The following is a 24,516-nucleotide window of genomic DNA, read 5'->3' as shown; positions in this document are numbered from 1 at the left end:
ATCACCTGCCATTCAGAAAAGCTGTGAATAATGGCTTAGGCAAGATATGGGAGTGGGACATCAAGGAGGAGAAAGAATTCTGTGAGAGAGTTGCAAAAGGCATCAGTTTAGGAAAGATATGAGGAAAGCGATACCTAGAACCTGAGCACAGGTAACCAGCCAAGTGATAAAATGTAAATTAAAATAAATAGGTTACCTTAAGTTGTAATTTTAATACCAGACATGTCTAGCTATATATGTGCAATATATATATATATATATATATATATATATATATATATATATATATATATTGTGTCTGAGTCTTATTTCTGGGAGCACAAGGCTAGGAGGCAGACCCAGCCATAACTTTCAGAGTTACTATTGGGCAATCAGCCTCCATCTATTGCAAGTCAAGTCAGGGTCTCTGAGATAGTAATGGAAAGCTTATTTTAACTGGTCTTTATAGTGGCTTAGACAGTCCCTACAATGTCTATTCAATCAAGTATCCAAATTAGACCGTGGAAACTCTGACAGGTTCAGGGTTCTCTTTAGTTTTCCTAAGTAGCCTTATGCCATTCCAAACTCTCTTTTATCATCCTAAGTGACTCATGACATTAGTTTGCATATTTTCTTAAAGAATCATATCCTAGTAAGAGCACCAGTGGAAGGGGAAGCCCTGGGTCCTGCTAAGACTGAACCCCCAGTGAACTAGTCTATGGGGGGAGGGCGGCAATGGTGGGAGGGTTGGGAGGGGAACACCCATAAGGAAGGGGAGGGGGGAGGGGGATGTTTGCCCGGAAACCGGGAAAGGGAATAACATTCGAAATGTATATAAGAAATACTCAAGTTAATTAAAAAAAAAAAAAAGAACATTGAAAAAAAAAAGAAATACTCAAGTTAATAAAAAAAAAAACAAAAAAGACAGTCTACTTGGGATGTAATAAGTCTCAGTAAATAGTTGCTAAGTGAATGAACAACAATCAAGGTACTGCAGAATCCAGGAGGCAAGTCCATGCAGACCAGTGAGCTCTCCTCTTCCAACCTTACCTCTCTATTGGCTTCTACATAGGTCAAGCAGCCTCCTCTAGTCCTGGCCTGAAGTTGTATTCACAGGTTAGCTACTGATAACTATGTTTCCATTCATATCCACTCATCTTGAATTTAGCTCCAAAAGATATTGTTGGTTTTGGTTTTGGTTTCTTTTTTTAACTCAGTTATAGATTCATTCTTTGGTGATAACCAATAACAAAATAAAATGACTCTACATTTTCTAAATTGCTCAATTTTGTGAGCTTCACTGCTACCTACATTGTACCATCTGTCTCAAAGGGAAACCTTTTTCTTTTATGTAAGAACCTAACAGAGAGAAGAGTTCAAAGAAAATGATGGTCACATAAAGTGAATTAATAATGATTATTTTTTTAAATTAATGATTAATTTTATCTTTAAAATAAATAGCTTGATTTCTGAATTAGAAAGGAAAATCAAATTTCCTTAAATAAACTATGAGAATTCAAAAAAAAAAAAAGAATCATATCAATTTCATTTTCCAAAGGGCATTAACCCAGAAAATAAGTAGTCTTTAATTTTCCTTGTTTTAAATGTTTCTTAATCCTGTATATTGATATTTTCAAATATGGTAGAATAGTTGACTCTATACTTTTTATTGATAGATATTTTTTATAGTGACTACTGAATTAAATGGTTACTACTGAATTTGAACTTGTCTCTGACTGTGTATAATTTTGCAGTCTGTATACTTTATCTCTAGTTGTTATCAACAGCAACAAAGTCTTCAAGTGCCTCAAGTGGCCTAAACTTTGATATTTGGGGTTTTAATCTACCTACAGGTATGTGAGGATAATCAGTTTCATTACCTATAGTTTTGTGCAAGGTAGGCTAGTGGCAAAATAATAAAGTACACAGAATTGTGTGAGTAGGCCCCTTCACTGTTTCCTCAGACTGTGGAGAATCCAGGTTCTCAGTTGGGACATGAGATTACATGAGCCTATGACTTTGTTGAATGAGAGCATAATACATACTAGGTGCCTTCTATGAAGAAAGAAGAATTTCTGTGCAGTAGTGAGAATTTGCAGCAACTAGCTACAATGGCTGTGAGGGATGATTTACTAACAATATATAGTCATGAACCATGTGTAAAAACTGATATAGGCCTCACTTGTACATACTTAGAGCTACAGAAAATTCATTTTTTGAAAGTTGTTCTCATATAGCAACTCAAAATAGGAGATACAGCATACTTCATATCCTTCCTCCAAGGCTTTTTGAAGTTTTGTGTACCTCAGTGTTTTCAGACTACCTCATTTCAGGCCATAGACTTTTCTCACAAACTCTGATTGGACATTATTTGTTCTTTACTCTAGTTGATATTGTGTAAATGAAAGCATAGAGGAACCTGTCATCATCCATTTTACCAGAGTTCGAACAACATTTATAGATGGTCTCTCTGCTAGTGTTTTATCAAATCAATCTTTCTCTTTCTATCTGTCCATTGTTCTGTTTTTGATTTGTAAAATAGTTCTTTCTCTTTAGAGATTACGGTTGAAATGTGGGTTTCTGCTTTTTAGTGAGCGTTAATAAGTAAAACGTGCAGTTGCTAAATTAATGCTTTATTAAATGAATGAGAAAAAAAGTTCATTTAGAACCTAATGAACATAGATAAAAGCCATGAAAAAGAAAAGGAGTATAAGTCATGAATTTTCCTGAATTGCAATTATAACCAACACCAGGTCATCTGCATAACAGAAAGAATATTGATAGTAGATAGAGACAGGATTTTAGCTGCAGCTCTTCGATTTTTCTGTGGACTAGCAGAAAATAGAACCTGTATATTTTGTTTAGTATGTTACAGCAAAGCAGTCACTTTAGAAAGATTACATAAAAGGCACTCATCTAGTATTTATCTGCATATGTACACTCAAAGAGAATATTTCAGACTCTACAATGAGTCAATGATTTCCAGACTATAAAAGAGGGACAACCACTTTCATATACTGATCAACCAAAAAAAAATCAGAACAATTCAACATTAATGATCACAGAATATTAATGAATATTTGCAGAATATTTTATATGCTAGTAACAGAACCATATGTGTCTTAGTAGCATAAGGAACATTCTAAAATATTATTTCATACCACAATGTATTAATAAATTATAGATACAATTGTATTTATATTTTCTGTACAAACCAAAGTAGACATTCATTGAAGAAATTCATAAGGTATGAGAATGCTTCATCCTTGAATAAACAGTTGTGTAAGAGATAATTTTTAAAAAGATATTTAAATTTTTCTTTAAAAAATTCAAAAAAATATATAATAGCAGATTATTTTCACATAGTTCTTTTTCAGAATATCATGGATGTCATATTTACAAGTAGATTCCCTAATCTTCCCTTGATTGCAGTAGGTATGAAAGACTGGATCAGTGTTTGGATAATTGTGTAACAGGGTCACATGCCTGCTGTTCATAGTTATGAGTCAGCTGTGTGGACTTAGATTTGTTTGTTTTGTTCATTGTATTCTTGTTTTTTAATATTTACATTTATTTTTACATTAAAATATTTACCTAGAGTAGAAAAGCCACTTACTGATATATATCATCACACGTTTTTAATGGTGTTCATGACATCATCACTTTATTTACTACTGTGATTCAATTCCTCAGATCTGATACTTTTAGTCTATTCTATCAACTAATTTATTCTGCTGCCTTCTCATCATTTATTTCATAGAGATTCAAAATACCATTGCAAACATGCATTTGTGTATTTTTCTACTTTATAGAATCATGGCATTAGGTAGCTGAAATGGAGGAATTGTAACAACAATGATTATACAACGGAAAAACAGTACTCAAATGGGACTGGGGCTGGACTGACCCTCAGCAGTTAAAAGCACATGTTCTTGGCTAAGAACCTGTGCTAGGAATCATCACTTCCATGGACGATTACAACCATGATAAATTCCAGCTCCAGAAGATATAATGCCTACTGCTGGCCTCGCATGGTGTTAATAGTTATATGCCGACAAAACATAAACTTTCTTGCACATAAAAATTTAAAATTTCCAGTTATGTCTGTGTGAATGAGATCTGAAGTAGTTAACTCCTAAGGTGCTATTGTAAAAGTCAAAGTACTTTTTAATTTTTGATAATCATTCTGGCATTTATCATTTTTGATATCACATAGTTTCTTTCTTAATAATGAAATGTCATACATATTTTCCATCACAGTAATTTCAGGAAAGTAAATCCCAAGATTATTTTTGATCTCTCTGAAATACACAGTAAGTTATCACCTAAGCACTGGTCCTCTCCAGAACCATTTCATTCTCCATGTCCCTTTATTGGTAGACGCTTTTCATCCGAGTGACTTAGAAAAGTTTCTCTATTCATCTGCAGTTGTGTGTGCTTTTTACACATCATGATTATGTGATTTCCTTTCATTAAATCAAATATTCGGACTTGCTATTTATCTCAAGTATAGATGGCTCAAGGAACCTTATAGGCACTACTCCATTCTCAGGAAACAAATGATTATATGACCATTTTGAATATCCACTAACAATAATTTTCTTCATAGTCTACCATGATGGTTTCTATGTTATAGTATTATCGGCTTTTGCAGATACCAGAACACGATATAAGCCTAGACAGAAACAATAACTACAAATCTGCAAATGAATTTGCTGGAAAAGTGCATTTCCTTGGTACTCAGAATGTGTATTAATCAGTTATGACAGGATATAAAGATGTGGAATTAATTACACACTTTGCTATACATACGTATACATCTGCCCGTGCAAAATAAGAAACACTCTAAAGTCTAAAACTAACATTTCTATATATAAAGAATGACTATTGCTGAGAACAACCAAACTACAAAACTTGACAAGTCTAGCACCCCAAATTTTGGTAATTCAAACATTTTTTAAATAAAATTCCACAAGTAATCAAGACCTCATGGTCTAGGAACAAAGGTCAATCTGTATTTTATGATGATTATATAGTGTTGATCTATAATCTTAATGCTTGATACTGTAAGTCTTTAATAAGGATTTTCCCAGACCTATACTCAGTCATTATTAAACATACGCTATATTTTGGTTCTAGGACCATATTGAAATGCCTCTGGCTTTAGAACGTAAACTTGTGAAATGAACTCTCCTGATTCAAATCTCTCAGAATATTATTCTTTTAGATAATGTAATACATTAATTGCTGTTCTGCACTGCATATTGAGTGCCAGCCCAACAGTCTGAACTCTTCTGGGTTTTAGGAAATGATAGATGTAATGCCTCTTTTTCATTTGTAATGAGGTAAACTAACATTTTGATATTCAGACTTCTATGTGGTCAATGTTCAGACTAATGAACATTTAAAAGTTTATATTCAAAAATCTATGGAACAATATCTTATTAAGATCTCTAATCTTAGCATTTATTTTTCATTAATTCTAATTAGCATTATAGTGCTATATGATGTGAGGGTTTATAAAATATCCAGATGATAAAATGTCAATCAACTCATGCTGCAGAGTGAGAAATGCTGATGGAAACAATGCCAAGGCAACAATGAATGAAGACTTAGGATCTGAGCTACTGTTCTTTCCAGATGTCTCTAGTTATGCAAAAACCTGAATTATATTGTACTGTTACATCCTATCTGTGTAGGATCCTGCACAGATGTATGTCAACTACAAACACTGCATCAAGTGGCCAGGAGAGGGCGCAATAATATAGGCAGAGAATGGCAAAGTGCTCTGTTCCTGACAGTCTCAGTATTTAACAACAATATGAAGCCAGCATCCTTTGCACAGATATTTGTTTTGTCTGGTGTCCTTGCCTCTTGAAATGTTCTTCCTTGTTCTGTGGTGTGTTTAACATACACTCTGGGAAATAAAATAGGAAGATGCTCTCCTTACCAAAAACCACTGGATTAATCCTCTGAATTTTAGGTAAGGTTATTGGACAAAACATAGAAGCAGATGGTGGTATGTAAATACCCACTTTTCATTTAATATATGGCGATACTGACTAATAGGGAGCTTTTGGTATTTAGATCTGAAAATTGAAAAAGACAATGTGTTTTATGTCCTCTCTATTAATATTTTATGAGTGCTTTTGGTCTCAGTGGAAAATATTTTGATGACCCAGTCTCCAGCAGACAATGCCTATGCAGAGTCCCTCAGAGCATTGGCATATTGTGATTTTGTAACAATACAACAAAACAAACACAAACAGAAAGAGTCTCCAAGTTTCCACATCAGGAATACTTCCCTGATCAACTCTGGGTCCTCTCTAGTATTAGTGGCAGAGGATCAGAAACAGACCTTAGCCATCAGCAGCCTCCAGTTTTGAAGAGGCTTCAAGTTGCTTCTGTTATCAAGTAAACAGTTCATTTTCCTCATGGATACAGATCAGAGCATAAACCACCTAATGAAGTAGAAATGTGAGGTTGGGTTTCCTCAGGTGCTCCTTTTGGTGTCTGTTGAATTTGGAGTTTTTGTTGGACTGAAGGCATATTGTAAGCCTGTAGATTATAAAAACATTTGGGGCAAGAGAATGTGGAAAGTTCTTCTTGCAGCTGAACTCTCTTTAATCTACCCTAGCAGCAGAATTACAGACTTGACAGAATTACAGCTGTCCTGTTTCGTAAACAGTCATTCTTTTGTGTAAAACAACTCAGAATGAGAGGAAGCCAGATCATGTTAAGAAAATCCTAGTAAACCACTTGAAAGGTTCTTCATTTGAAAAGATAGTCTGTAAGGAAATTTGACACTGATGTCTAAATAGTGAATGCAAAAACAAGAATGCTCCAATCCATGGAAATAGTGTATACCCGGCAGAAGAAAAAAAAATCTTAAAACAAATTCATCCAGTCTAGGGTTTCAATCGAAAAACAAATGCCTCCTAATAAGAGAATCTGAATCAAATATTATACATAAAAGACAGTTAATGTTTTTAGTAATTGAAAAATGAATAGATTATTTGCATGTCTGCCTGTGTGTGTGTGTGTGTGTGTGTGTGTGTGTGTGTGTGTGTGTGTGTGCTTGCGGACGTGCATGTGAGTATTAAGTGAAGGTTGGAGATAAGTGTCTATCTGTAGGATGTTTATAAAGAGGGTTGAATAGGGGTAAGATAAAATGAATGAAATGATCAAAGAAATAATAAAATTTATAATTTAATCTGAGAAATCTTTCTGATAATAAAAGATCCAGAATTTTATGATCAATGTTTTAAAAAAAAATGCCTTGGTTCTGTATGTGTGTTTGACTATATGTATATACGCCTGACTATAGGGTCTTTCTATGAGAGCTAATATGATTTTTGTGTGATTTTGTTGTAACTTCATTTTATATTAGAGTTTCCACATCTATTGATTTTCCTGGAAATTCCATGATTTCATTTTTACTGTACACTGGAATAAATCCATGTGTTGTATATGTGCTATGTTTCCTTCATTTAATCATGTTTCTGGACATCTATTCAGTTCCACTTTTTAATTGTCATGAATAGGTGAACAATAAGCACATATATGCATATATTTCAGTGGTAAGGTATTGAAATCTTTTAGTACATGCAGAAGAATACTGTGACTGAGTCATACAGGACTTACACTTTTAGTGAACTGAGAAATGTTAAGTTTATTCCCAAATTGACTGTATTAGGTTGGGTTGCTCACCAATATTCTGTGAAGTAGAGTTCTTCTTTCCTAAATCTCTATCAACATGTGTGATAATTTTTGATGGTAGTCATTTTAATTTATATTTTCCTGAGGAAAACGAATGATGAACATTTAAAAATGCTTACTTGCTATTAGAAACATATAATATATATTTTAAAATTCCATCTTATTTATGTTCACAAATGTGTGTCTGTGTACCTTCATGCCATGTGTGCAAAGGTGTCCACGAAGGCCTGAAAACAGTTTTGCATCCCATTTCCTGAAGCCAGAGTTTCAGGTAATTATGAATCACTTACATGTGTGCTAAGAACTCAAGAGTTTCTGGAAGAGTATCAAGTACTTTTGACTACTAAGCCTCTTCTCTAGCCTTTGCTCACAAAAAAGTGTATGAAGTTACAGATGTATGTTACGAGACATGATATATTTATGATTGGTTTTATAATTTCTTGAACTGAACTTATAATTGTAACAGTATCCTGTAGTACCACTTAGGCTCAAAGGATTATATGAGAAATATTTAGATTTTTTTTATCATAAACTAAGGAATGTGAACATTAAAAAGGACGGAAATAGGTACCTTAAATGCAAATCTTCAAATTTCTCTCCTCTTCTCCAAATCCAATACACCAGAACTTATCCTCAGTGCTGTTGTAGACCACCAGCTGAGGCATTCCCTTCTTCCATTCCTCCTTCTCCAGAGATTCACACACATCTTTTCCTATAATGACCCTATCCCATTCAACCTGATTACCCAGCCCCCACACCAGCAGGCTTTTTATGGTAACCTTCCAGCAAAGCTTGCAAGGGAGGTCAATCACATAGGCTAACTGCAGTTCTTCACTCTTCCTCCACTCCAACAGATCAAATCCCTCAGTCTTATTTCCAGTTAGGTCTGTGATTAGCTGTTTTGGCCCTTCTGTAGTGCCATATTGGATTTGGGCCTGGCTGCTTTATAACTGCATGGCCACAGTAAAAGTCATGGGATTGTTGGACATAGGCCTCTCCCATGTATTTACTGCACAGGAAGAAAAGACCAAGTAGTAAACACCCGTGTCTCCACTGCATGACCTCTGCTGAGCCCGGCTGATGCATGTGGAACCGACACACCTGGACCACACCTGGGTGGTGGTCAATTTACTTCTGCCTTTTACTTCCTCAGCCTTTATCCTTGAGATTTAGGCTGGTCTTCTGGGATTTCTCCCTAATTTATTCAGGTCTCATAGTTGGTCTTTTGTTACCGAAGTCAAGGGCCAGGTAGTCAGGAGCCAGGGTTTCCCACTGTGTTTCCCAGTTATTTTCTACCTGGAGACTTGGGTATATAAGTGGTGAATAAAGCTACAGGAGTCTCTCACTCTTCTTCCTCACTCTCACTCTTCCTTCCGCTCTTCCACTCTTTCTCTCTCTCTCTCTCTCTCTCTCTCTCTCTCTCTCTCTCTCTCTCTCTTCCTCTCTTCCTCTCCTGGCTTGACACGATAACCTGTGTGTGTGTGTTTCTTTCATCCTGTAGGCTTTCGCCCGATTCTCGGTACTGTGTCGGTGCTGGCGCCGACACCCTTCCTCACTCTTTGCCCCTATTCCAGGCCTCTAAACCGATTCTGGGGTACCACACTTTATTCCTCCCTCCATGGACAACTTTATCTGTTACCCTCCTAGCCAATCCTCATTCCTAATTTTCAGAGTCAAATACCTAAGAAGACATTTTTGATGGAAGGCCTGTGGTAACATCAATCAGGACTCAAAAGAGTTTCCCATGAGGAAACACACAGCTACCACATTCTACTTAGAACCAGAAAGAACAACTAAACTGTGAGCAAAAACATATACCCAATAAAAACAAGACCAGATATTCTCACCTAGAATTCCAATTTCGTCGATCTCAGATACCTAGACATTAGTGTAAAAATACAAGCATTAACAGCCAGTACAACATGTCTCCAATAGGTATCTGCAGCTCAACCACAGGAGGTCACTATTATGGCAACATAGCAGAATCACAAGGCAAAAACCCTAAAATAGCCTTTACCAATATGATAGTGGTCCTGAAAAAGAAAATGGATAAATGCCTTAAATAAATCTATGAATAAAAAAATGAATTGTGGTAGGAAATAAATAAAAGAATCAACAAAATACTAAGAAAAAAATTATCAAAACTGTAGAAGGAGGTGCCTACCAAGTTACAGGAAACATATGTAAAATAAAATAGATTGGGTGAGAAAAGAAATCCCACTAGGTACATAATACTCAAGCTACTAAACATATAGAACATAGAACATTAAAAGGTACAAGAGGAAAACAGACTAACATAAATGACGACCAATTAGAATTGGACCTGACATCTCAATGGAGATTCAAAATGCCAGGAGTTCCAAGAAAATCTTATTCTACAGACTTTACAATGCCACTGATATCAACACAGAATCCTTTACTCTTCAAAAAACTCAAATAAAGTAGACAGAATAATGCATCATAAAACCCAATGTATACTATATTTATCTGTATATCCAGAGGTAAAAAGAGAACTAACAGGGAAATGTTAACCTAAAGAGGATAACTATATCCAAAAAAACAGGAGAAATAAATAGTCCCTGACCAGTAAAATAAAAAGAGGGGGAAGATACACATATGCATATCATGACCACCATCGCCCCAACAACCACAACCACAAAAACACAACATGTGTAGTAAAGAAACATTCCTCACTGATAGCTCTCTATGTCAGTGGCCTTGACTTTCCACTTAAAAAACATAGACTAACATATTAGATATAGAAAACAGAATCCATATTTCTGCTTCATCCTAGAAATTTAACTTAACATCAAGGATAAACATCTCATGTTAAAATAATGGAAAAAAGGCTATTCTAAGAAAATTCACCTAAGAAGTAATCTGGTAAAGCAAATTCAATATCTGAGAAAATAGACTTCAACGATAAGTAAATTTGATACTTTTGAAATTATTCCACAAAATAGAAACTAGAGGGACCGTATCCCAATTAGTATTATGATGCCATAATCATCCTGATATCTAAGCAATGAAAAGACCAAACAAAGAAAATTACAGAACAATTTCCTTTAGGAAGAGAGATTGCAAAATCCACAGTACAAGCTTTGCAAACCGAATCCAAGAATTTATCAAAAATATCATCCACCATGATCATGTAGGCTTCAATCAAGACACTCAAAGGAGATTCAACATAGGTGAATCAATAAGTATTATCAATTTTATAAGTAATCTAAAACATGAAACGTATGATCATCCCATGAGCTACAGAAAATGCTCTTGAAAAACTCTAACACTTCCTCTTGATAAAAGATCTGCAGTGGATAGGAATACAGGAGACATTTCTCAACATAATACAGGCAGTTTACAGCAAGTCCAGAGACAAAATTGACTTAAATGGAGAGAAAATAAAAGTAATTCCCCTAAATCAGAAAAAGAAATCAAGGTTATTCACTGCTTTGCTGTCTATTTAATATTACACTTGAAGTTCTGGTTAATGAGGATAGTACTGGAAGTCTTAGAAAAAGCAATAAAAAAGTGAAGATCATGAGGATATAAGTTGGAAAGAAAGAAGTCAAAGTATCTTCATTTTCAGATGATATGATAGTATATTAACCCAAATGCTCGAATTACCCTAAAAGCACAAAACACATGAAAATCAAGAAGGATGACCAAAATGTGAATGCTTCACTACTTCTTTAAAAGGGGAACAAGAATACCCTTGGGAGGGAATAAGGAGGCAAAGTTTAGAACGGAGGCAGGAGGAACACCCATTTGGAGCCTGTCCAACATGTGACCCATACATATACACCCACCATACTAGATAAGATGGATGAAGCAAAGAAGTGCAGGCCGACAGGAACTGAATGTAGATCTCTCCTGAGAGACACAGCCAGATTACAGCAAATACATAGGCGAATGCCATCATTAAACCACTGAACTGAGAACTGAACCCCCGTTGAAGGAATCTTAGAAAGGACTGAAAGAGCTTGAAGGGGCTTGAAACCCCATATGAACAGCAATGCCAACCAACCAGAGCTTCCAGGGACTAAGCCACTACCCAAAGACTATACATGGACTGAACCTGGGCTCCAACCTCATAGGTAGCAATGAATGGCCTAGTAAGAGCACCAGACAAAGGGGAAGTCTTTGGTCCTGCCAAGACTGACCCCCCAGTGAACATGATTTTTGGGGGAGGGCGGTAATGGGGGGAGGATGGGGAGGGGAACACCCATAGAGAAGGGGGATGTTGGCCTGCTTCATCCTAGAAAGGGAATAACAATCGAAATGTAAATAAGAAATACCCAAGTTAATAAAGATGAAAAAAAATTCCAAAGTTGTATCATTGGTAAAGACCTTGAGCAATGTGGCTGGCTAAAAAATTAAGTCACAAAACCAGTAGTTTCCTTATATAAAAATGAAAAATTATACTTTTCACTATTTCTTTCTCCTCCTCTCTCCTTCCCAGGTCTCCCTCTGCTTCTACCTTCCACAATAATCCTTTTCCTTCCTGAGGGAAGGAGTGAAGCATCCACACCCTGGTCTTCTTTCCTTCTAACCTTTTATGTCCTGTGGGTTGAACCATGGGCACTGTGATCTTTTGGGCTAATATCCACTTATCAGTGAGTACATACCATGTGTGCTCTTTTGTTTCTGAGTTACCTCACTCAAAATGAAAGTTCTGTCTATATTTCTGAAAATCTTGAAAGCCATTGTTTTTAACCATTGAAAAGTACTCTATTGTGTGAATATACCACCTTTCCTGAAAACTTTCTTCCATTGAGGGACATCTGGACTGTTTCCAGCTTCTGACTATTATAAATAAGGCTACAATGAATATAGTGGAGCTTGTGTCCTAGTTGTATGTTGGAACTTTTTTGAGTATATGTCTGTGTGTGTACTAATACCATGGAGTTTTTATCACTATTGCACTGTAGTGGAACTTAAGTTTAGGGATGCTGATTTCCCCAGAAGTTCTTTTATTGTTAAAAATTGTTTTCTGTGTCCTGAATTTTATGTTTTTCCATACGCAATTGAGAGGCTATTCCCATGTCTTAGTAAATTGTGTTGGGATTTTAATGGGGATTGCATTGAATCTGTAGATTGCCTTTGTTAGGATGGCTATATTTTCTCCATCTTTATTAACTTGAGTATATCTTATTTACATTTTGATTGTTATTCCCTTTCCCGGTTTCTGGGCCAACATCCCACGAACCCCTCCCCCTCCCCTTCTCTATGTGTGTTCCCCTCCCCATCCTCCCCCCATTACCGCCCTCCCCCCAAAAATCATGTTCACTGTGGGGTCAGTCTTGGCAGGACCAAAGACTTCCCCTTTGTCTGGTGCTCTTACTAGGCCATTCATTGCTACCTATGAGGTTGGAGCCCAGGGTCAGTCCATGTATAGTCTTTGGGTAGTGGCTTAGTCCCTGGAAGCTCTGGTTGGTTGGCATTGCTGTTCATATGGGGTTTCAAGCCCCTTCAAGTTCTTTCAGTCCTTTCTAAGATTCCTTCAACGGGGGTTCCGTTCTCAATTTAGTGGTTTAATGATGGCATTCGCCTATGTATTTGCTGTATTCTGGCTGTGTCTCTCAGGAGAGATCTACATTCAGTTCCTGTCGGCCTGCACTTCTTTGCTTCATCCGTCTTATCTAGTTTGGTGGCTGTATATGTATGGGCCACCTGTGGGACAGGCTATGAAAGGATGTTCCTCCTGCCTCCGTTCTAAACTTTGCTTTCCTATTCCCGCCCAAGGGTATTCTTGTTCCCCTTTTAAAGAAGGAGCGCAGTATTCGCATTTTGGTCATCCTTGAGTTTCATGTGTTCTGTGCATCTAGGGTAATTCGAGAATTCGAGCTAATATCCTCTTATCAATGAGTGCATGTCATGTGTGTTTTTCTGTGATTGGGTTACCTCACTCAGGATGATATTTTCCAGTTCAGGATGGCCATTTTTACTATTTTAATTCTGCCAATCCATGAGCATGGGAAATCTCTCCATTTTCTGAAATCTTCTTTGATTTCTTTCTTGAAAGACTTGATGTTCTTGTCATACAGATCTTTCTCTTGTTCATTTAGTTACCTCAAGATAAAATGTTGACACATCATACCCAAAGTATTTGGACACAATGAAAGCAGTGCTAAGGGGAAAATTCACAATCACTACGTGCACTGGTAAAGAAACTGGAGAGATCTTATACTAGATCTCTGGTAGTATAACAGAACTTCTGAGAGGAAAAACACCTAGAACAAAAAGGGAAAAAACTCTCCCAAGAGGAGTAGATAGCAGGAAATACTCAAACTCGGGGCTGAAATAAACCAAATAGAAACAAAGAGAACAATAGAAAGAATCAGTAAAACCAAAAACTGGTTCTCTGAGAGGTTCAACAAGATAGATTAAACCCCTAGCCAAAATAACTAAAGGGCCCAGAGGCAGTATGCAAATTAACAAAATCAGAAATGAAAAGTGAGACAGGACGATAAATGAGGACATTCCCAAAATCATCAGATCCTACAACAAAAGCCTATACTCCACAAACAGGAAAATCTAAATGAAATTAATGGTTTTCTAGACAGATACCACATACCAAAGTTAAATCAAGAGCAGGTAAACTTTCTAAACAGGCCCATGTCCCATAAAGAAATATAATTCATTAAAAACCTCTCCCCCCAAAAAAAGGCAAGGGCCAGATGGATTTAGTTCAGAATTCTACCGGACCTTCAAAGAAGACCTGATACCAATATTCTTCAAACAAGTCCATAAAATAGAAACATAAACACTACCTAATTCATTTGATGAAGCCACAATTACTCTGATACCAAAAGCACACAATGAACCTGCCAAAAAGAGAACTTCAGATGAATCTTGGTTAGGATATCAATGCAAAAATACTCAATAAAGTTCTTACAAACCAAATCTAAGAACACATTAAAATCAACATTCACCACTATCAAGTAATCTTCATTCCAGGGATACAAGTTTGGTTTAATATATAAAAATCTACTAACATAATCTCCTATACTAACAAACTCAAAGGAAAAAAGTCACATGACCATCTCCTTATTTGAAGAAAAGTAGTTGACAAAAACAACATCCTTCATGTTAAATGTATTTGGGATATCAGGAATTCAAGCCCCATACCTAAACATAATGAAAGCAATTTACCGCAAACCAACAGTCAATAGCAAATTAAGTGGAGAGAAACTTCAAGGTATCCCATTAAAATTGTGGAGAAGACAAGGATGCCCAGTCTCCCTATATATATTCAATATAGTCCTCAAAGTGCTGGCTAGAACAATAAGACAACAAAAAGAGACCAAGGGGATACAACTAGGCAAAGAAGAATTATAAGGTATCACTATTTGTAGAAGATATAGTAGTAGTTCTACCAGAAAGGATTTCAAGCTGATAAATGACTTCAACAAAGTGGCTGGATATAACAAAATTAACTCAAATATATTAGTATACTTCCTTTATACAAATTATAAGCAGGCTAAGAAAGAAATTAGGAAAAAACCACCTTCAAAATAGGCAAAGATAATATAAGATAATGACATTTTCTATACTCATAGATTAATGTCTTACTTATCTATCATGAGGGAAGTTCTTTCTGCTGATGATGAGATGAAATATGGAGACCCACACCCTCACATTTTATAGGCAGTGAAAGACATTGGAACACTCAGCTATAATTGGGATGTCTCCATCAAATCTTCCCCAGTAGGGTTAGAGTACCCTGCAGAAAAGGGGGTAGAGAGAGTCCAAGAATGAGAAATGATAAAGGACACCAAGAAAAAAAAGTTAAGTTAACATGAGTGACATGCAAATGAACTCACATGGAATGAGTCACCATGCACAGGGCCTACCCAAGGTCTTTCACTTTAATGTCCTAGAGCTAATAGACATATACACATGCCCCATTCTTAACCCTATCTATCCAATAGATAACCACTTCCAAATAAAATTTAGTTTCCTGGGAAAGAAACTACTCTTCAGGATACCTTGGATGCATAATATCAAATGGAAAACAGAAAATGAGCACAAAAGCATTTTGGAGCATCCTTTTCTCATAATGTCACGATCAGGTTCTTCCTTTTTAATCATTTATCCATTATTTTCAAATTTGAATTTAAATTTTATTTATTCATATTTATTCTTTCCCATTTTTGCTCTGCAGAATCTTTTGCTATATATTTGCATACATACATAAACTTCATGGTTTCAATTTAGTTGTATGGTATTGTTTAGTGTATGAGGAAGTGTGTCTGTATCTTGTGTTTTCTATTTTGTTCTTTTCTGTCTTTATGTTTTGGCCCATTATATTCTGTTTGTGTTTGTCTTATCTTTTTATATTAATTTTATTTTATTCATTATCATTATATGATTATACATTATCATTAATAAGATTGTAGAGAAGCATGTCTATTTTCTAATTATAGAGAGAAAGCTGATGGAAATGGTCATGAGGAGGAGCTGGAACAAATAGAAAGATGAGACAACATGATCAATTTTCAATAAAAGAATGAAGGAAAGAAGTATACAAAGAAAGAATGGTAAAAAGTGTAATTAAGAACAAAATAGAGAAAAAAATGGAAGAAAGTAAGGAAAGAAGAAAGACAGAATTGAGGAAATATTGTCCATGATACATTCACTTATACATGTGTGTTTGTGTTTTAATAATTGCTGATGCCGCATACACCTTAATATCCTATGAATGGTGTTTCACTTTAGAGTCTTATATTATTAATAATTAATGTGTGGTAATTGCACACAACTTCTCCTTGTATTGAATGCCTGCATGAACCCAGGTACTGCATTTTCTCCAAAGACTCATACTAAATCTGCTCATCAACTATGATTTTCTAGTTTTATTGATTTTTCTTTTGGGATTAGTAGAATAATCTTAATATATTTAACCATTTCCTTTCACTTCCTCTCATCCCAATCATACTCAAACCTTTCTTCCTAAACAAACTGGCTATTTATTTCCCTGTGAAATGGGTTCTCTTATAACCGTTCCAAAGATGTCTCAATGTGACAATCCCATTATAGCTTCTTAGAATAGAGTCTAAGTCAAACAAACACATTGAAAATTTGAAGTCACAATTCCCACTTGAGGGTAGAATGTGTCAAGTTTAGATGGGGGAAGAGAATAATTTAGTCACTATAATTTTTTGCAGGACCACACATTTTTCAAAATTTTGCATAATTTGTGATTCTTACTGCCTAAAAGTCCCACTGAAAAAATGTACTACAGTTCAATTATCCATTTATCTTTTGGTGTACATTTAAATTGATTCCATTTCCTAACCATTGTGAATAGAGTTGCAAAATATATGGATGTGCTTTTATGTCTGTTGTAGGCTAGAGAGTTCTTTAGGTATATCCACAGGCATGACATAGCTGGGTAATGTATTAGTAATATCTGTAGTTGTGTGAGAAAGTTGCACACTGATTTCACAGTTGTTGCAGTCTCACCAGCACTGAATTGGAGCTCCTCCTTATTCCTGTCCTCATTGCTCAAGAGGTTTGGATGTCTCTGTTGCAGTTATTGAGGTTTTTCAAAAGCTCCAACATAGGTTTTATATAATATATAAGTTCTAGCTTGGTTATGTGGCCCAAGTAACAGGAACAGTTGTTTCTTTAAATGGAAATGATGAAAATTTCTCTCCTGATCTAGAGTGTCTTTTAAGTAGTATGGAAAACATGTACCATGGAAGTAATTTGTTTGAAGCTTCTAGAAATACCTCTGTGCCACTCTTCATCACTCTTGCCGAAAAGACATTCAAGACACATTATTTGTCTTTATTTGAAAAGTGCTAAAATATTTTGATATCTCTACCTCTGAAATTCTGCTATATGTTGGCAGACTGTAAACTTTTATAAGAATTTCATTCTGTTCTCAGGAGAAATATGTCTTGGTAGGACATCCAGATTTTTTTTTACCTCTTTGTAATGAAATCTCAATAGTGTGATACTCATTTGTTGTTATGATTCATGGAATACTCAGACAGTTTAAGATGCTTCAGTCCATATTGTAAGAAAAATTCCAAACCATGGATTAAGACCATGGTTTTGTGGTGCTCTTCCTTTCAAACTACTGAATATATCTTAGTGATTCCTGCAGATTGTACTAATTATGTAACCATGTAAATAGGAGCCAAGTTTCCTTTAAATTTCAACATCTGCTATGGTAATCAGCAAAAGGACAAATAATCTAAGAAGTCACTAGGAGCTTGTTCTGTTAACCACGTCTTTTTTATAAGTAATATGAAGTCAGTATGATTTGCATAAGTATTTCTTCCTTGTAGTGTCCCTGCCTCTTGGAGTATTATAAGAAGCTTTCTCACGGCTGTGTCATAATCCACATAAACTCAGGGAAAGCTCAACGATGGTGGTCATACCTCAGTTCTTTGTACTTTTGCTTTTCTGGATTTCAGGTATGACTGTTTGGACATAGCAGAAAAGTAGAGATCTCATTTAAATACAAAAATGTCTTGGTTTATTTGGAAGCCAGCATCACATAAGATTTTACTTTTTGTTTAAAAAAGTTGATACAATAAGAGTCCTTTATTTTTCTAAGTAGTTTAGAAGTGACTTTCATATTCAAAGTTGTGTTATACTAATATGTCTTCTATATTTCCAGCCTCAAGAGGGAACATTGTGTTGACTCAGTCTCCAGCCACCCTGTCTGTGACTCCAGGAGAGAGTGTCAGTCTCTCCTGCAGGGCCAGTCAGAGTATTAGCACAAGCATACACTGGTATCAGCAAAAATCAAATGAGTCTCCAAGGCTTCTCATCAAATATGCTTCCCAGTCCATCTCTGGAATCCCCTCCAGGTTCAGTGGCAGCGGATCCGGGACAGATTTCACTCTCAGTATCAACAGAGTAGAATCTGAAGATTTTTCAATTTATTACTGTCAACAGAGTTACAGCAGCCTATCACAGTGATGCAGACCATAGCAAAAATCACCAGGAAAGCAGAAGTATGAGACTGGGCTACTTTAGCTGTTTCTGCTGGTGTCTGAGCCTTCTTCAGAATGCTTCACAGATGCAGCGATGTGTGATGTTTACAGAAATATGTGGAATGAGGAAGCCCTAAAGTCCCACTTGTCTGTGAAATATCTTCACTCTATTTTACCACTAGACCACATAGACTATAATTGTCTTTGTCTAGTCAGACAGATTTCTTACAGTGTATTGCGACCTGAGAAAAATCTCAGTGATGAACAGAAGGAATGATTGATTATTCCATACCCTTATAATTGTTGGAAATTCAGATGAAACATTGTGTGAAACCATGTCATATACTTTACTCCTGTCCCCACAAAGACTAGAGAGCTCAGGATCAAAAAGTCATGTCTTTGGTGCAATGTTCCCTCTGCATATATTGAAGAGAAGTGAACTACTCTTCAATATAAAGTATTTTATATGTATTTATTTATATAAGTTGTCCAATTGAGTTTAGTAAAAATGCGATTTTTCTGGAAAAAAAGGTTTACAGTTACTACTTAACAGACAGAAAATGAAAGAGTTTAAAACAATAGAACTATGTTTGTCAACTGAAGATTCATAAATCTGTGGACATATTTTGCTTCAGTGTAAGTTAAATGGGTAGAAAATTAAGTTATTTTTACAAACAATGGAATAATGGAGGATATATTATCATTTTGATTCACTTTTGCCACCACAAAATTTTATGGAAATTGATGAAGTTGTAATTTTACCATTCCTCTGAAAAACATCAGTGAAATGTTTGTAATTGACAGGTCAAACTTTGAAATGGAAAATAACCATGGTGATAATTTTTGCTATGGATGCAAAGAAATCTGACACATTTCTTGATGATTTAAAAGAGACCAAAACCTTAGCAGAAAAGAATCTTCAAGCCTTAAGTAAGAGGGCCTTTGTCCAGGAATGTATACTATAGGGTAGGGTTTATCAGCAAAAAGATAATTCTAAAAAAAGTGAGTAAGAATTTAAAATGTACATGCCCTACAATATCTTGTGACCTTATTTATTCTAGCAATTTCATATCACAATTGCTTATATTCTAGGGATTGTGAATACCTTCTAGTTATGAAAATATAGATTCTTTTTAACTTATCTTTCACAAAACTTTACTATATGTTTATATTTGAAGAGGATGAATATCTTACTTATACATTTTATCTGGTATTTAAGCATATAGTTTAAGATGTATGGTTTTGTGTTTGAGTCTGATTATTAAACTCATTGATTTTACATATTTTTATATTTATTCTTCTAATCCTTCACGGTGTAAACTTAAAAAGAGATAATCTAGCACCTAAATGCTCTTCCTAATTTTGATTCATATCTTGAAATTAAAAACAACCAAAGTAACCAGAAAATTATTGGTTAAATCTTCTGACCTCAAATATCCAACATAAAAAATGAATAATATTCCATTTTGTAAATATAATGCATTTCATTTCTACACTCTGTCCACCTAGACCCTTTCTCATTTCTAGATATTATGAATAGAGCAACAGTGACCTGGATGATCAAGTGGCTCTTCATAGGTTGCAGAGTCCTTTGGGTATAAACCTGAAAGTAATATAGTTGCATCTTCAGGTAGATCCTATTCCGAGTCTTCTGACCAACCTCCCCACAGATTTCCATAGTGCTGTAAGAGTTTGTACTTCCACCAGCTATTTTTCCTTTTCCCTCATCCTCATCACTGTGAGGTATCATTTGATTTGCTGTTCTTGGTTATTCTGACATCCTGACTTGTATAAGAGTAAAGCAACAAAGAAAGGGGAAGTGGACAGAAATTTCTATCCCTAAACAAGAAACTATCTGCAAAGAACACCTGCATGTAAAGGAAAATTATTTTTCTCTAATGGAGTGTTACTGTTTATGTAAATACGAAGTACCCAATTTAATAAAGATGGGAAAAGAAAAATAAAATAAAATAAAAAGAATAGGACCATTCCCATAGATGCCAAGCAGAAATTAACTCAGTGGTATTTTTGTATGCTTTTGGCCTTGTATTGTTTTGCTTAAAAATTTGTTATATCACAAGTTTTTTGCTTGTGTTTAAATTTGGGAGTTTTATTGGTTTGTTGTTATGTTGACATATTTCTAATGACATTTTGTTTTTGTTTTTATAAACTCCTTTTTTTTGGTTGTTCTTATTCTTGAAGAAATTTCTTATTGTTGCTATTTTGTTTTTAATTTTATTCTTTTGGGTGTGCTGTTGTTGTTGTTCGCAGGATTTTTTGTTTTTCTTTCAAAAGAGAGAATAAAGGAAGGGCATGGACTTGGTATCTGGGAAGACATGGAGGATATGAGATACATTGGGGAAGAGATACTGTGACCAAAATACATTGTCTGAAAATTTTTTAAATATACATATTTAAAAAATAAATAAAAATCCAAAGTATAAACAGAGGAATTATTTCTTTACTATCATATTTCTTTTCTATAAATATTTCTTTACTGTATCTTTATATCACAATGCCCTGTTTCCCAACACAGACATGAGTAAATTTAATTGATCCTCTTAAATGTAATTAACTATTGTAGAAGTGGTAGATTAGCAGCAGTCTGGTAACTTTTTGATTAGGTACATGTCCTGCAATGTGCTGTGATGTCATTTATTGTAGCTAGTACTTCAAATGTGTCTCATGTCCTCAAATTATGCAGCTGGTGCTGAAGAATGGAAATGAAATATCTCTGATTAAAGACTATTATTTTATGTATAACTGAATCTTATTTGAATACTTATCAGTCAGAAAGTTCCCATCTCTTAGCCGCAAGAGCTAAGACAAGACAAGAGAGAGATCAGCTGGAGTACTCAGTGGTCAGCCCACAGAATGGGATCTCTATCTCCACTCTTGTGCTTTCTGGTGTACCCCTCCGGTGAGAATAAGAATGTGATTCCAAACCATAGGCACCTTAAACTAGAGCATAGTCACAAACTTTGAAGAGAATTGACACTCAACTGCAGGTCTCCAAGATCTTTACCATTTGTTGTGTTGTGGTGCGTTCCACATCTGTTCTGCCACAGGGCTCTGGGAGGCAGGTTGTGGAAAGTTTGACCATGCTTACTCCATGATTTTGCTGGGCAGTTGTTGGGCCATAGAGCAGCCCTGGGAGAAAACAAAGTCTGGGCCATAGGACAAAGCAGGGGCTGGTTCTGGGCATCAAGGCTGGTTCTCAGAGCCGAGAACAGACTGGGGACCTTCAAACTTGATCTATCTGGTGGTGATCAAGGGAGAAATGTGGGTAGGAGATGAGGAGGGTCTCTGGGTGGTCCTGTGGGAAAGTCTTTGGCTTGACAGCTGCAGGCTGAAGGCTCAGTGGTGGTGGTGGCAGCCATGGCTAGAAGGGTAGAGTAATCTATGTGAGAATAGATGGCATCTCTGTAGGCAAAGGCCTTGTATATGGCTCTCCAGGGTGTATCCAGTTGAAAAGAGACAGTTCATGGTTTTTAAGAAATTTATTGTCATGGTGGGAAATAGATGAGTAAAACTGTACACCACTTCTCAGGGTGGGCCTGAGATTAAATACCTTTTTCCAGGGAGGAGTGTCTAGGAAGGAAATTTCATTTGGCTAAGTCTCCAGGCCTTTAAGTACCTCATTATAATGGAGATTGGTCTTGAGCCTTTGTGACCTCTGGTCACATCCTCTACCTGTGGAGGGGCGTGGGGCATTGCCCTTACCTGATTGATTGCCAAAATCTATGGAGGTCTGGGGTTAGTGACAGGGCCTGGTTTCCCAGGAGTCAGGCAAGATACCTACAATTCCTTAGGGTCATTGGGGTTTCTAGCTCAACCAGGACCCAGGGTATCTTTCATGGTCCCACAACCATTGTCCTGAGAAAAAGATGTAGCTGTGAATTTTCTCAACTATGTGAAGAGCGCCTTAATTTGTTTTCAAATATCTCTATATGCTTCATAAATAGATCAAACAGTATTATCTTTTATTAGAGAATAATAATTATTTTATTATTGCAGAATTGTTACTAGTGGTAAAATGAAACACCTGTTCTAAAAGTATGTTTTGGCGGAAACGATTAATTTGTCTTATACTTCTGAATTATAGTGCATCATTAAAAGAAATAAGGACAGTAAATAGCCCTGAAGGCATAAGCAAAAGCTGTGGACTCTTGCTCAGCCTCCTTTCTTATAAAATTCCATGAACAACAGTCCATAATGGGGTAGTCTCTCTCCCATCCATAACTAATTTAAAGCTCCCCTAGGTTTGCCTATAAGCCTTGTCTTATGGATGCACTTTCTTTATTGACATTCCCTCCTCTCTGATGACTGTAGCTTGTGTCAAGTTGAAAGAAAATTATTCAGTCACCTTTATTGTTATCAATTCCTGTACTCTCTGTGTGAATTACATTCCCACCTCTCCATGTTAACACAACTATTTTAGATACTATACTACAGAAGTAATAGGCATCAGACACCTATCAGAAGGTGAGATACGGTGAACTATAAAATGTCTGTGAGTCATAATTGAAACAAATGGTTTAGGACATTGTTCAGAGGCCCATGTTCCCACTATGTTGACCTATGACACTCATTTGAAAAATTTACAGTAGCTTGCAGATACCAAATTTTTTATACTTCTAGGATATATGGTCTTCTTTGACACCCTCTTGGTCTCACATAGCAAATGACATTTTTCAATTTAGACAGATGCTGGTTTTCAGGCCATGTGTAGAAAATTAGCAGCAATTGACCTAAACCAAAATCAGTCAGGGATTACCAAATACTCCATGTCCTTGAACTCTACTCAAGGGAAGTCTCTTGGCTACAGAAAGAATATATATATATATCAATACTGAGGAAATTGAGCCTCACAAGACTAAGTCAGAGCTTTTATCCTAATATCATCTAAAGTATGATGCCCAAAGAAATGCTGTATGATAAGTACCAGTACATCTCAATTTGGGAATGTGCGCAGTATAAATTTTTGATATAAGAGTATAATTACTTTTGAAATGCAGAGATATATATCTGATCAACCATCTTTTGAGAAAACATCAAATCATTTTCTGTCCATGTACTCACTTGACACTGATCTTTCCTGGTTCTATAACAAAATATCAGAGTGTATATAGTTCATAAAGAAGAGGTTTTAAACCAAAATTTTTTATTCTGAATGTACAAAATCATGAAAGTTTGTCATCATCTTTCTGAAGTTAGAAATTTTTCATTATACTATATTTCTATAGATGGTACCAAGAGTCTGAGTAACTGTATCTGTAGAATACTTTAAAATGTTTTACATTTTTGAGCATGTGAAACTTTCAGTTTTAGACACTGAAAATAAGTTCTCCAAAATGTATTTACCTACCCACTGCTGAGCAACTTGCTACTGATAGAATTGGAGCAGGGAAGCTAATCTTTTCAACTATGTACTTACTCATAACCCTAACAGGCTCCAAATGGTAGTTCAAATTCAATGGCCCATCACACAGACTCTCAACTTGTGTGTTGAGATCATTTTGAGTGTCAAATGACCCTTTCACAGAGATTATTAACGATCATTAGAAATATCAGACATGTGTACTATAATTCATATGAATAGCAAAATTACAGTTATGAAATAGTGGTTTTAAGTAATTTGGTACTTGAGAGTCACCAGAACATGAGAACCTATATTAAAGTGTTACACCATTAGGAACTTTGAGAATCACTGGTCCAACACCTGGCTTTAGATAAACTCGATAGGGTATAAAACAAATAAAAAAGTCCCAATTCTGGGGACAGGACTTGGATGGAAGAGTGCAAGAGTATAGACATGGGAGAAGATTGGGGAAGGGAATAATCAGAATTAATTATATAAATA

The 24,516-nt window shown here is 35.7% G+C and overlaps 1 gene segment (V, D, J or C); it reads left to right on the top strand.

Moving 5' to 3' along the window:
* The first annotated feature begins 18,018 nt into the window (after positions 1–18,018).
* On the top strand, positions 18,019–18,639 carry LOC102555397 (Ig kappa chain V-V region L7-like). The segment is given in 2 exon segments: positions 18,019–18,128; positions 18,335–18,639. Coding segments are annotated over 2 exon segments (354 nt in total).
* The last annotated feature ends 5,877 nt before the right edge of the window (positions 18,640–24,516 follow it).

This window comes from Rattus norvegicus, chromosome 4 (assembly GCF_036323735.1).
Source record: "Rattus norvegicus strain BN/NHsdMcwi chromosome 4, GRCr8, whole genome shotgun sequence".
Classification (NCBI taxonomy): domain Eukaryota; kingdom Metazoa; phylum Chordata; class Mammalia; order Rodentia; family Muridae; genus Rattus; species Rattus norvegicus.
Note: the sequence above shows the minus strand (reverse complement) of the source record. Positions and strands in the feature narration are given on the sequence as shown.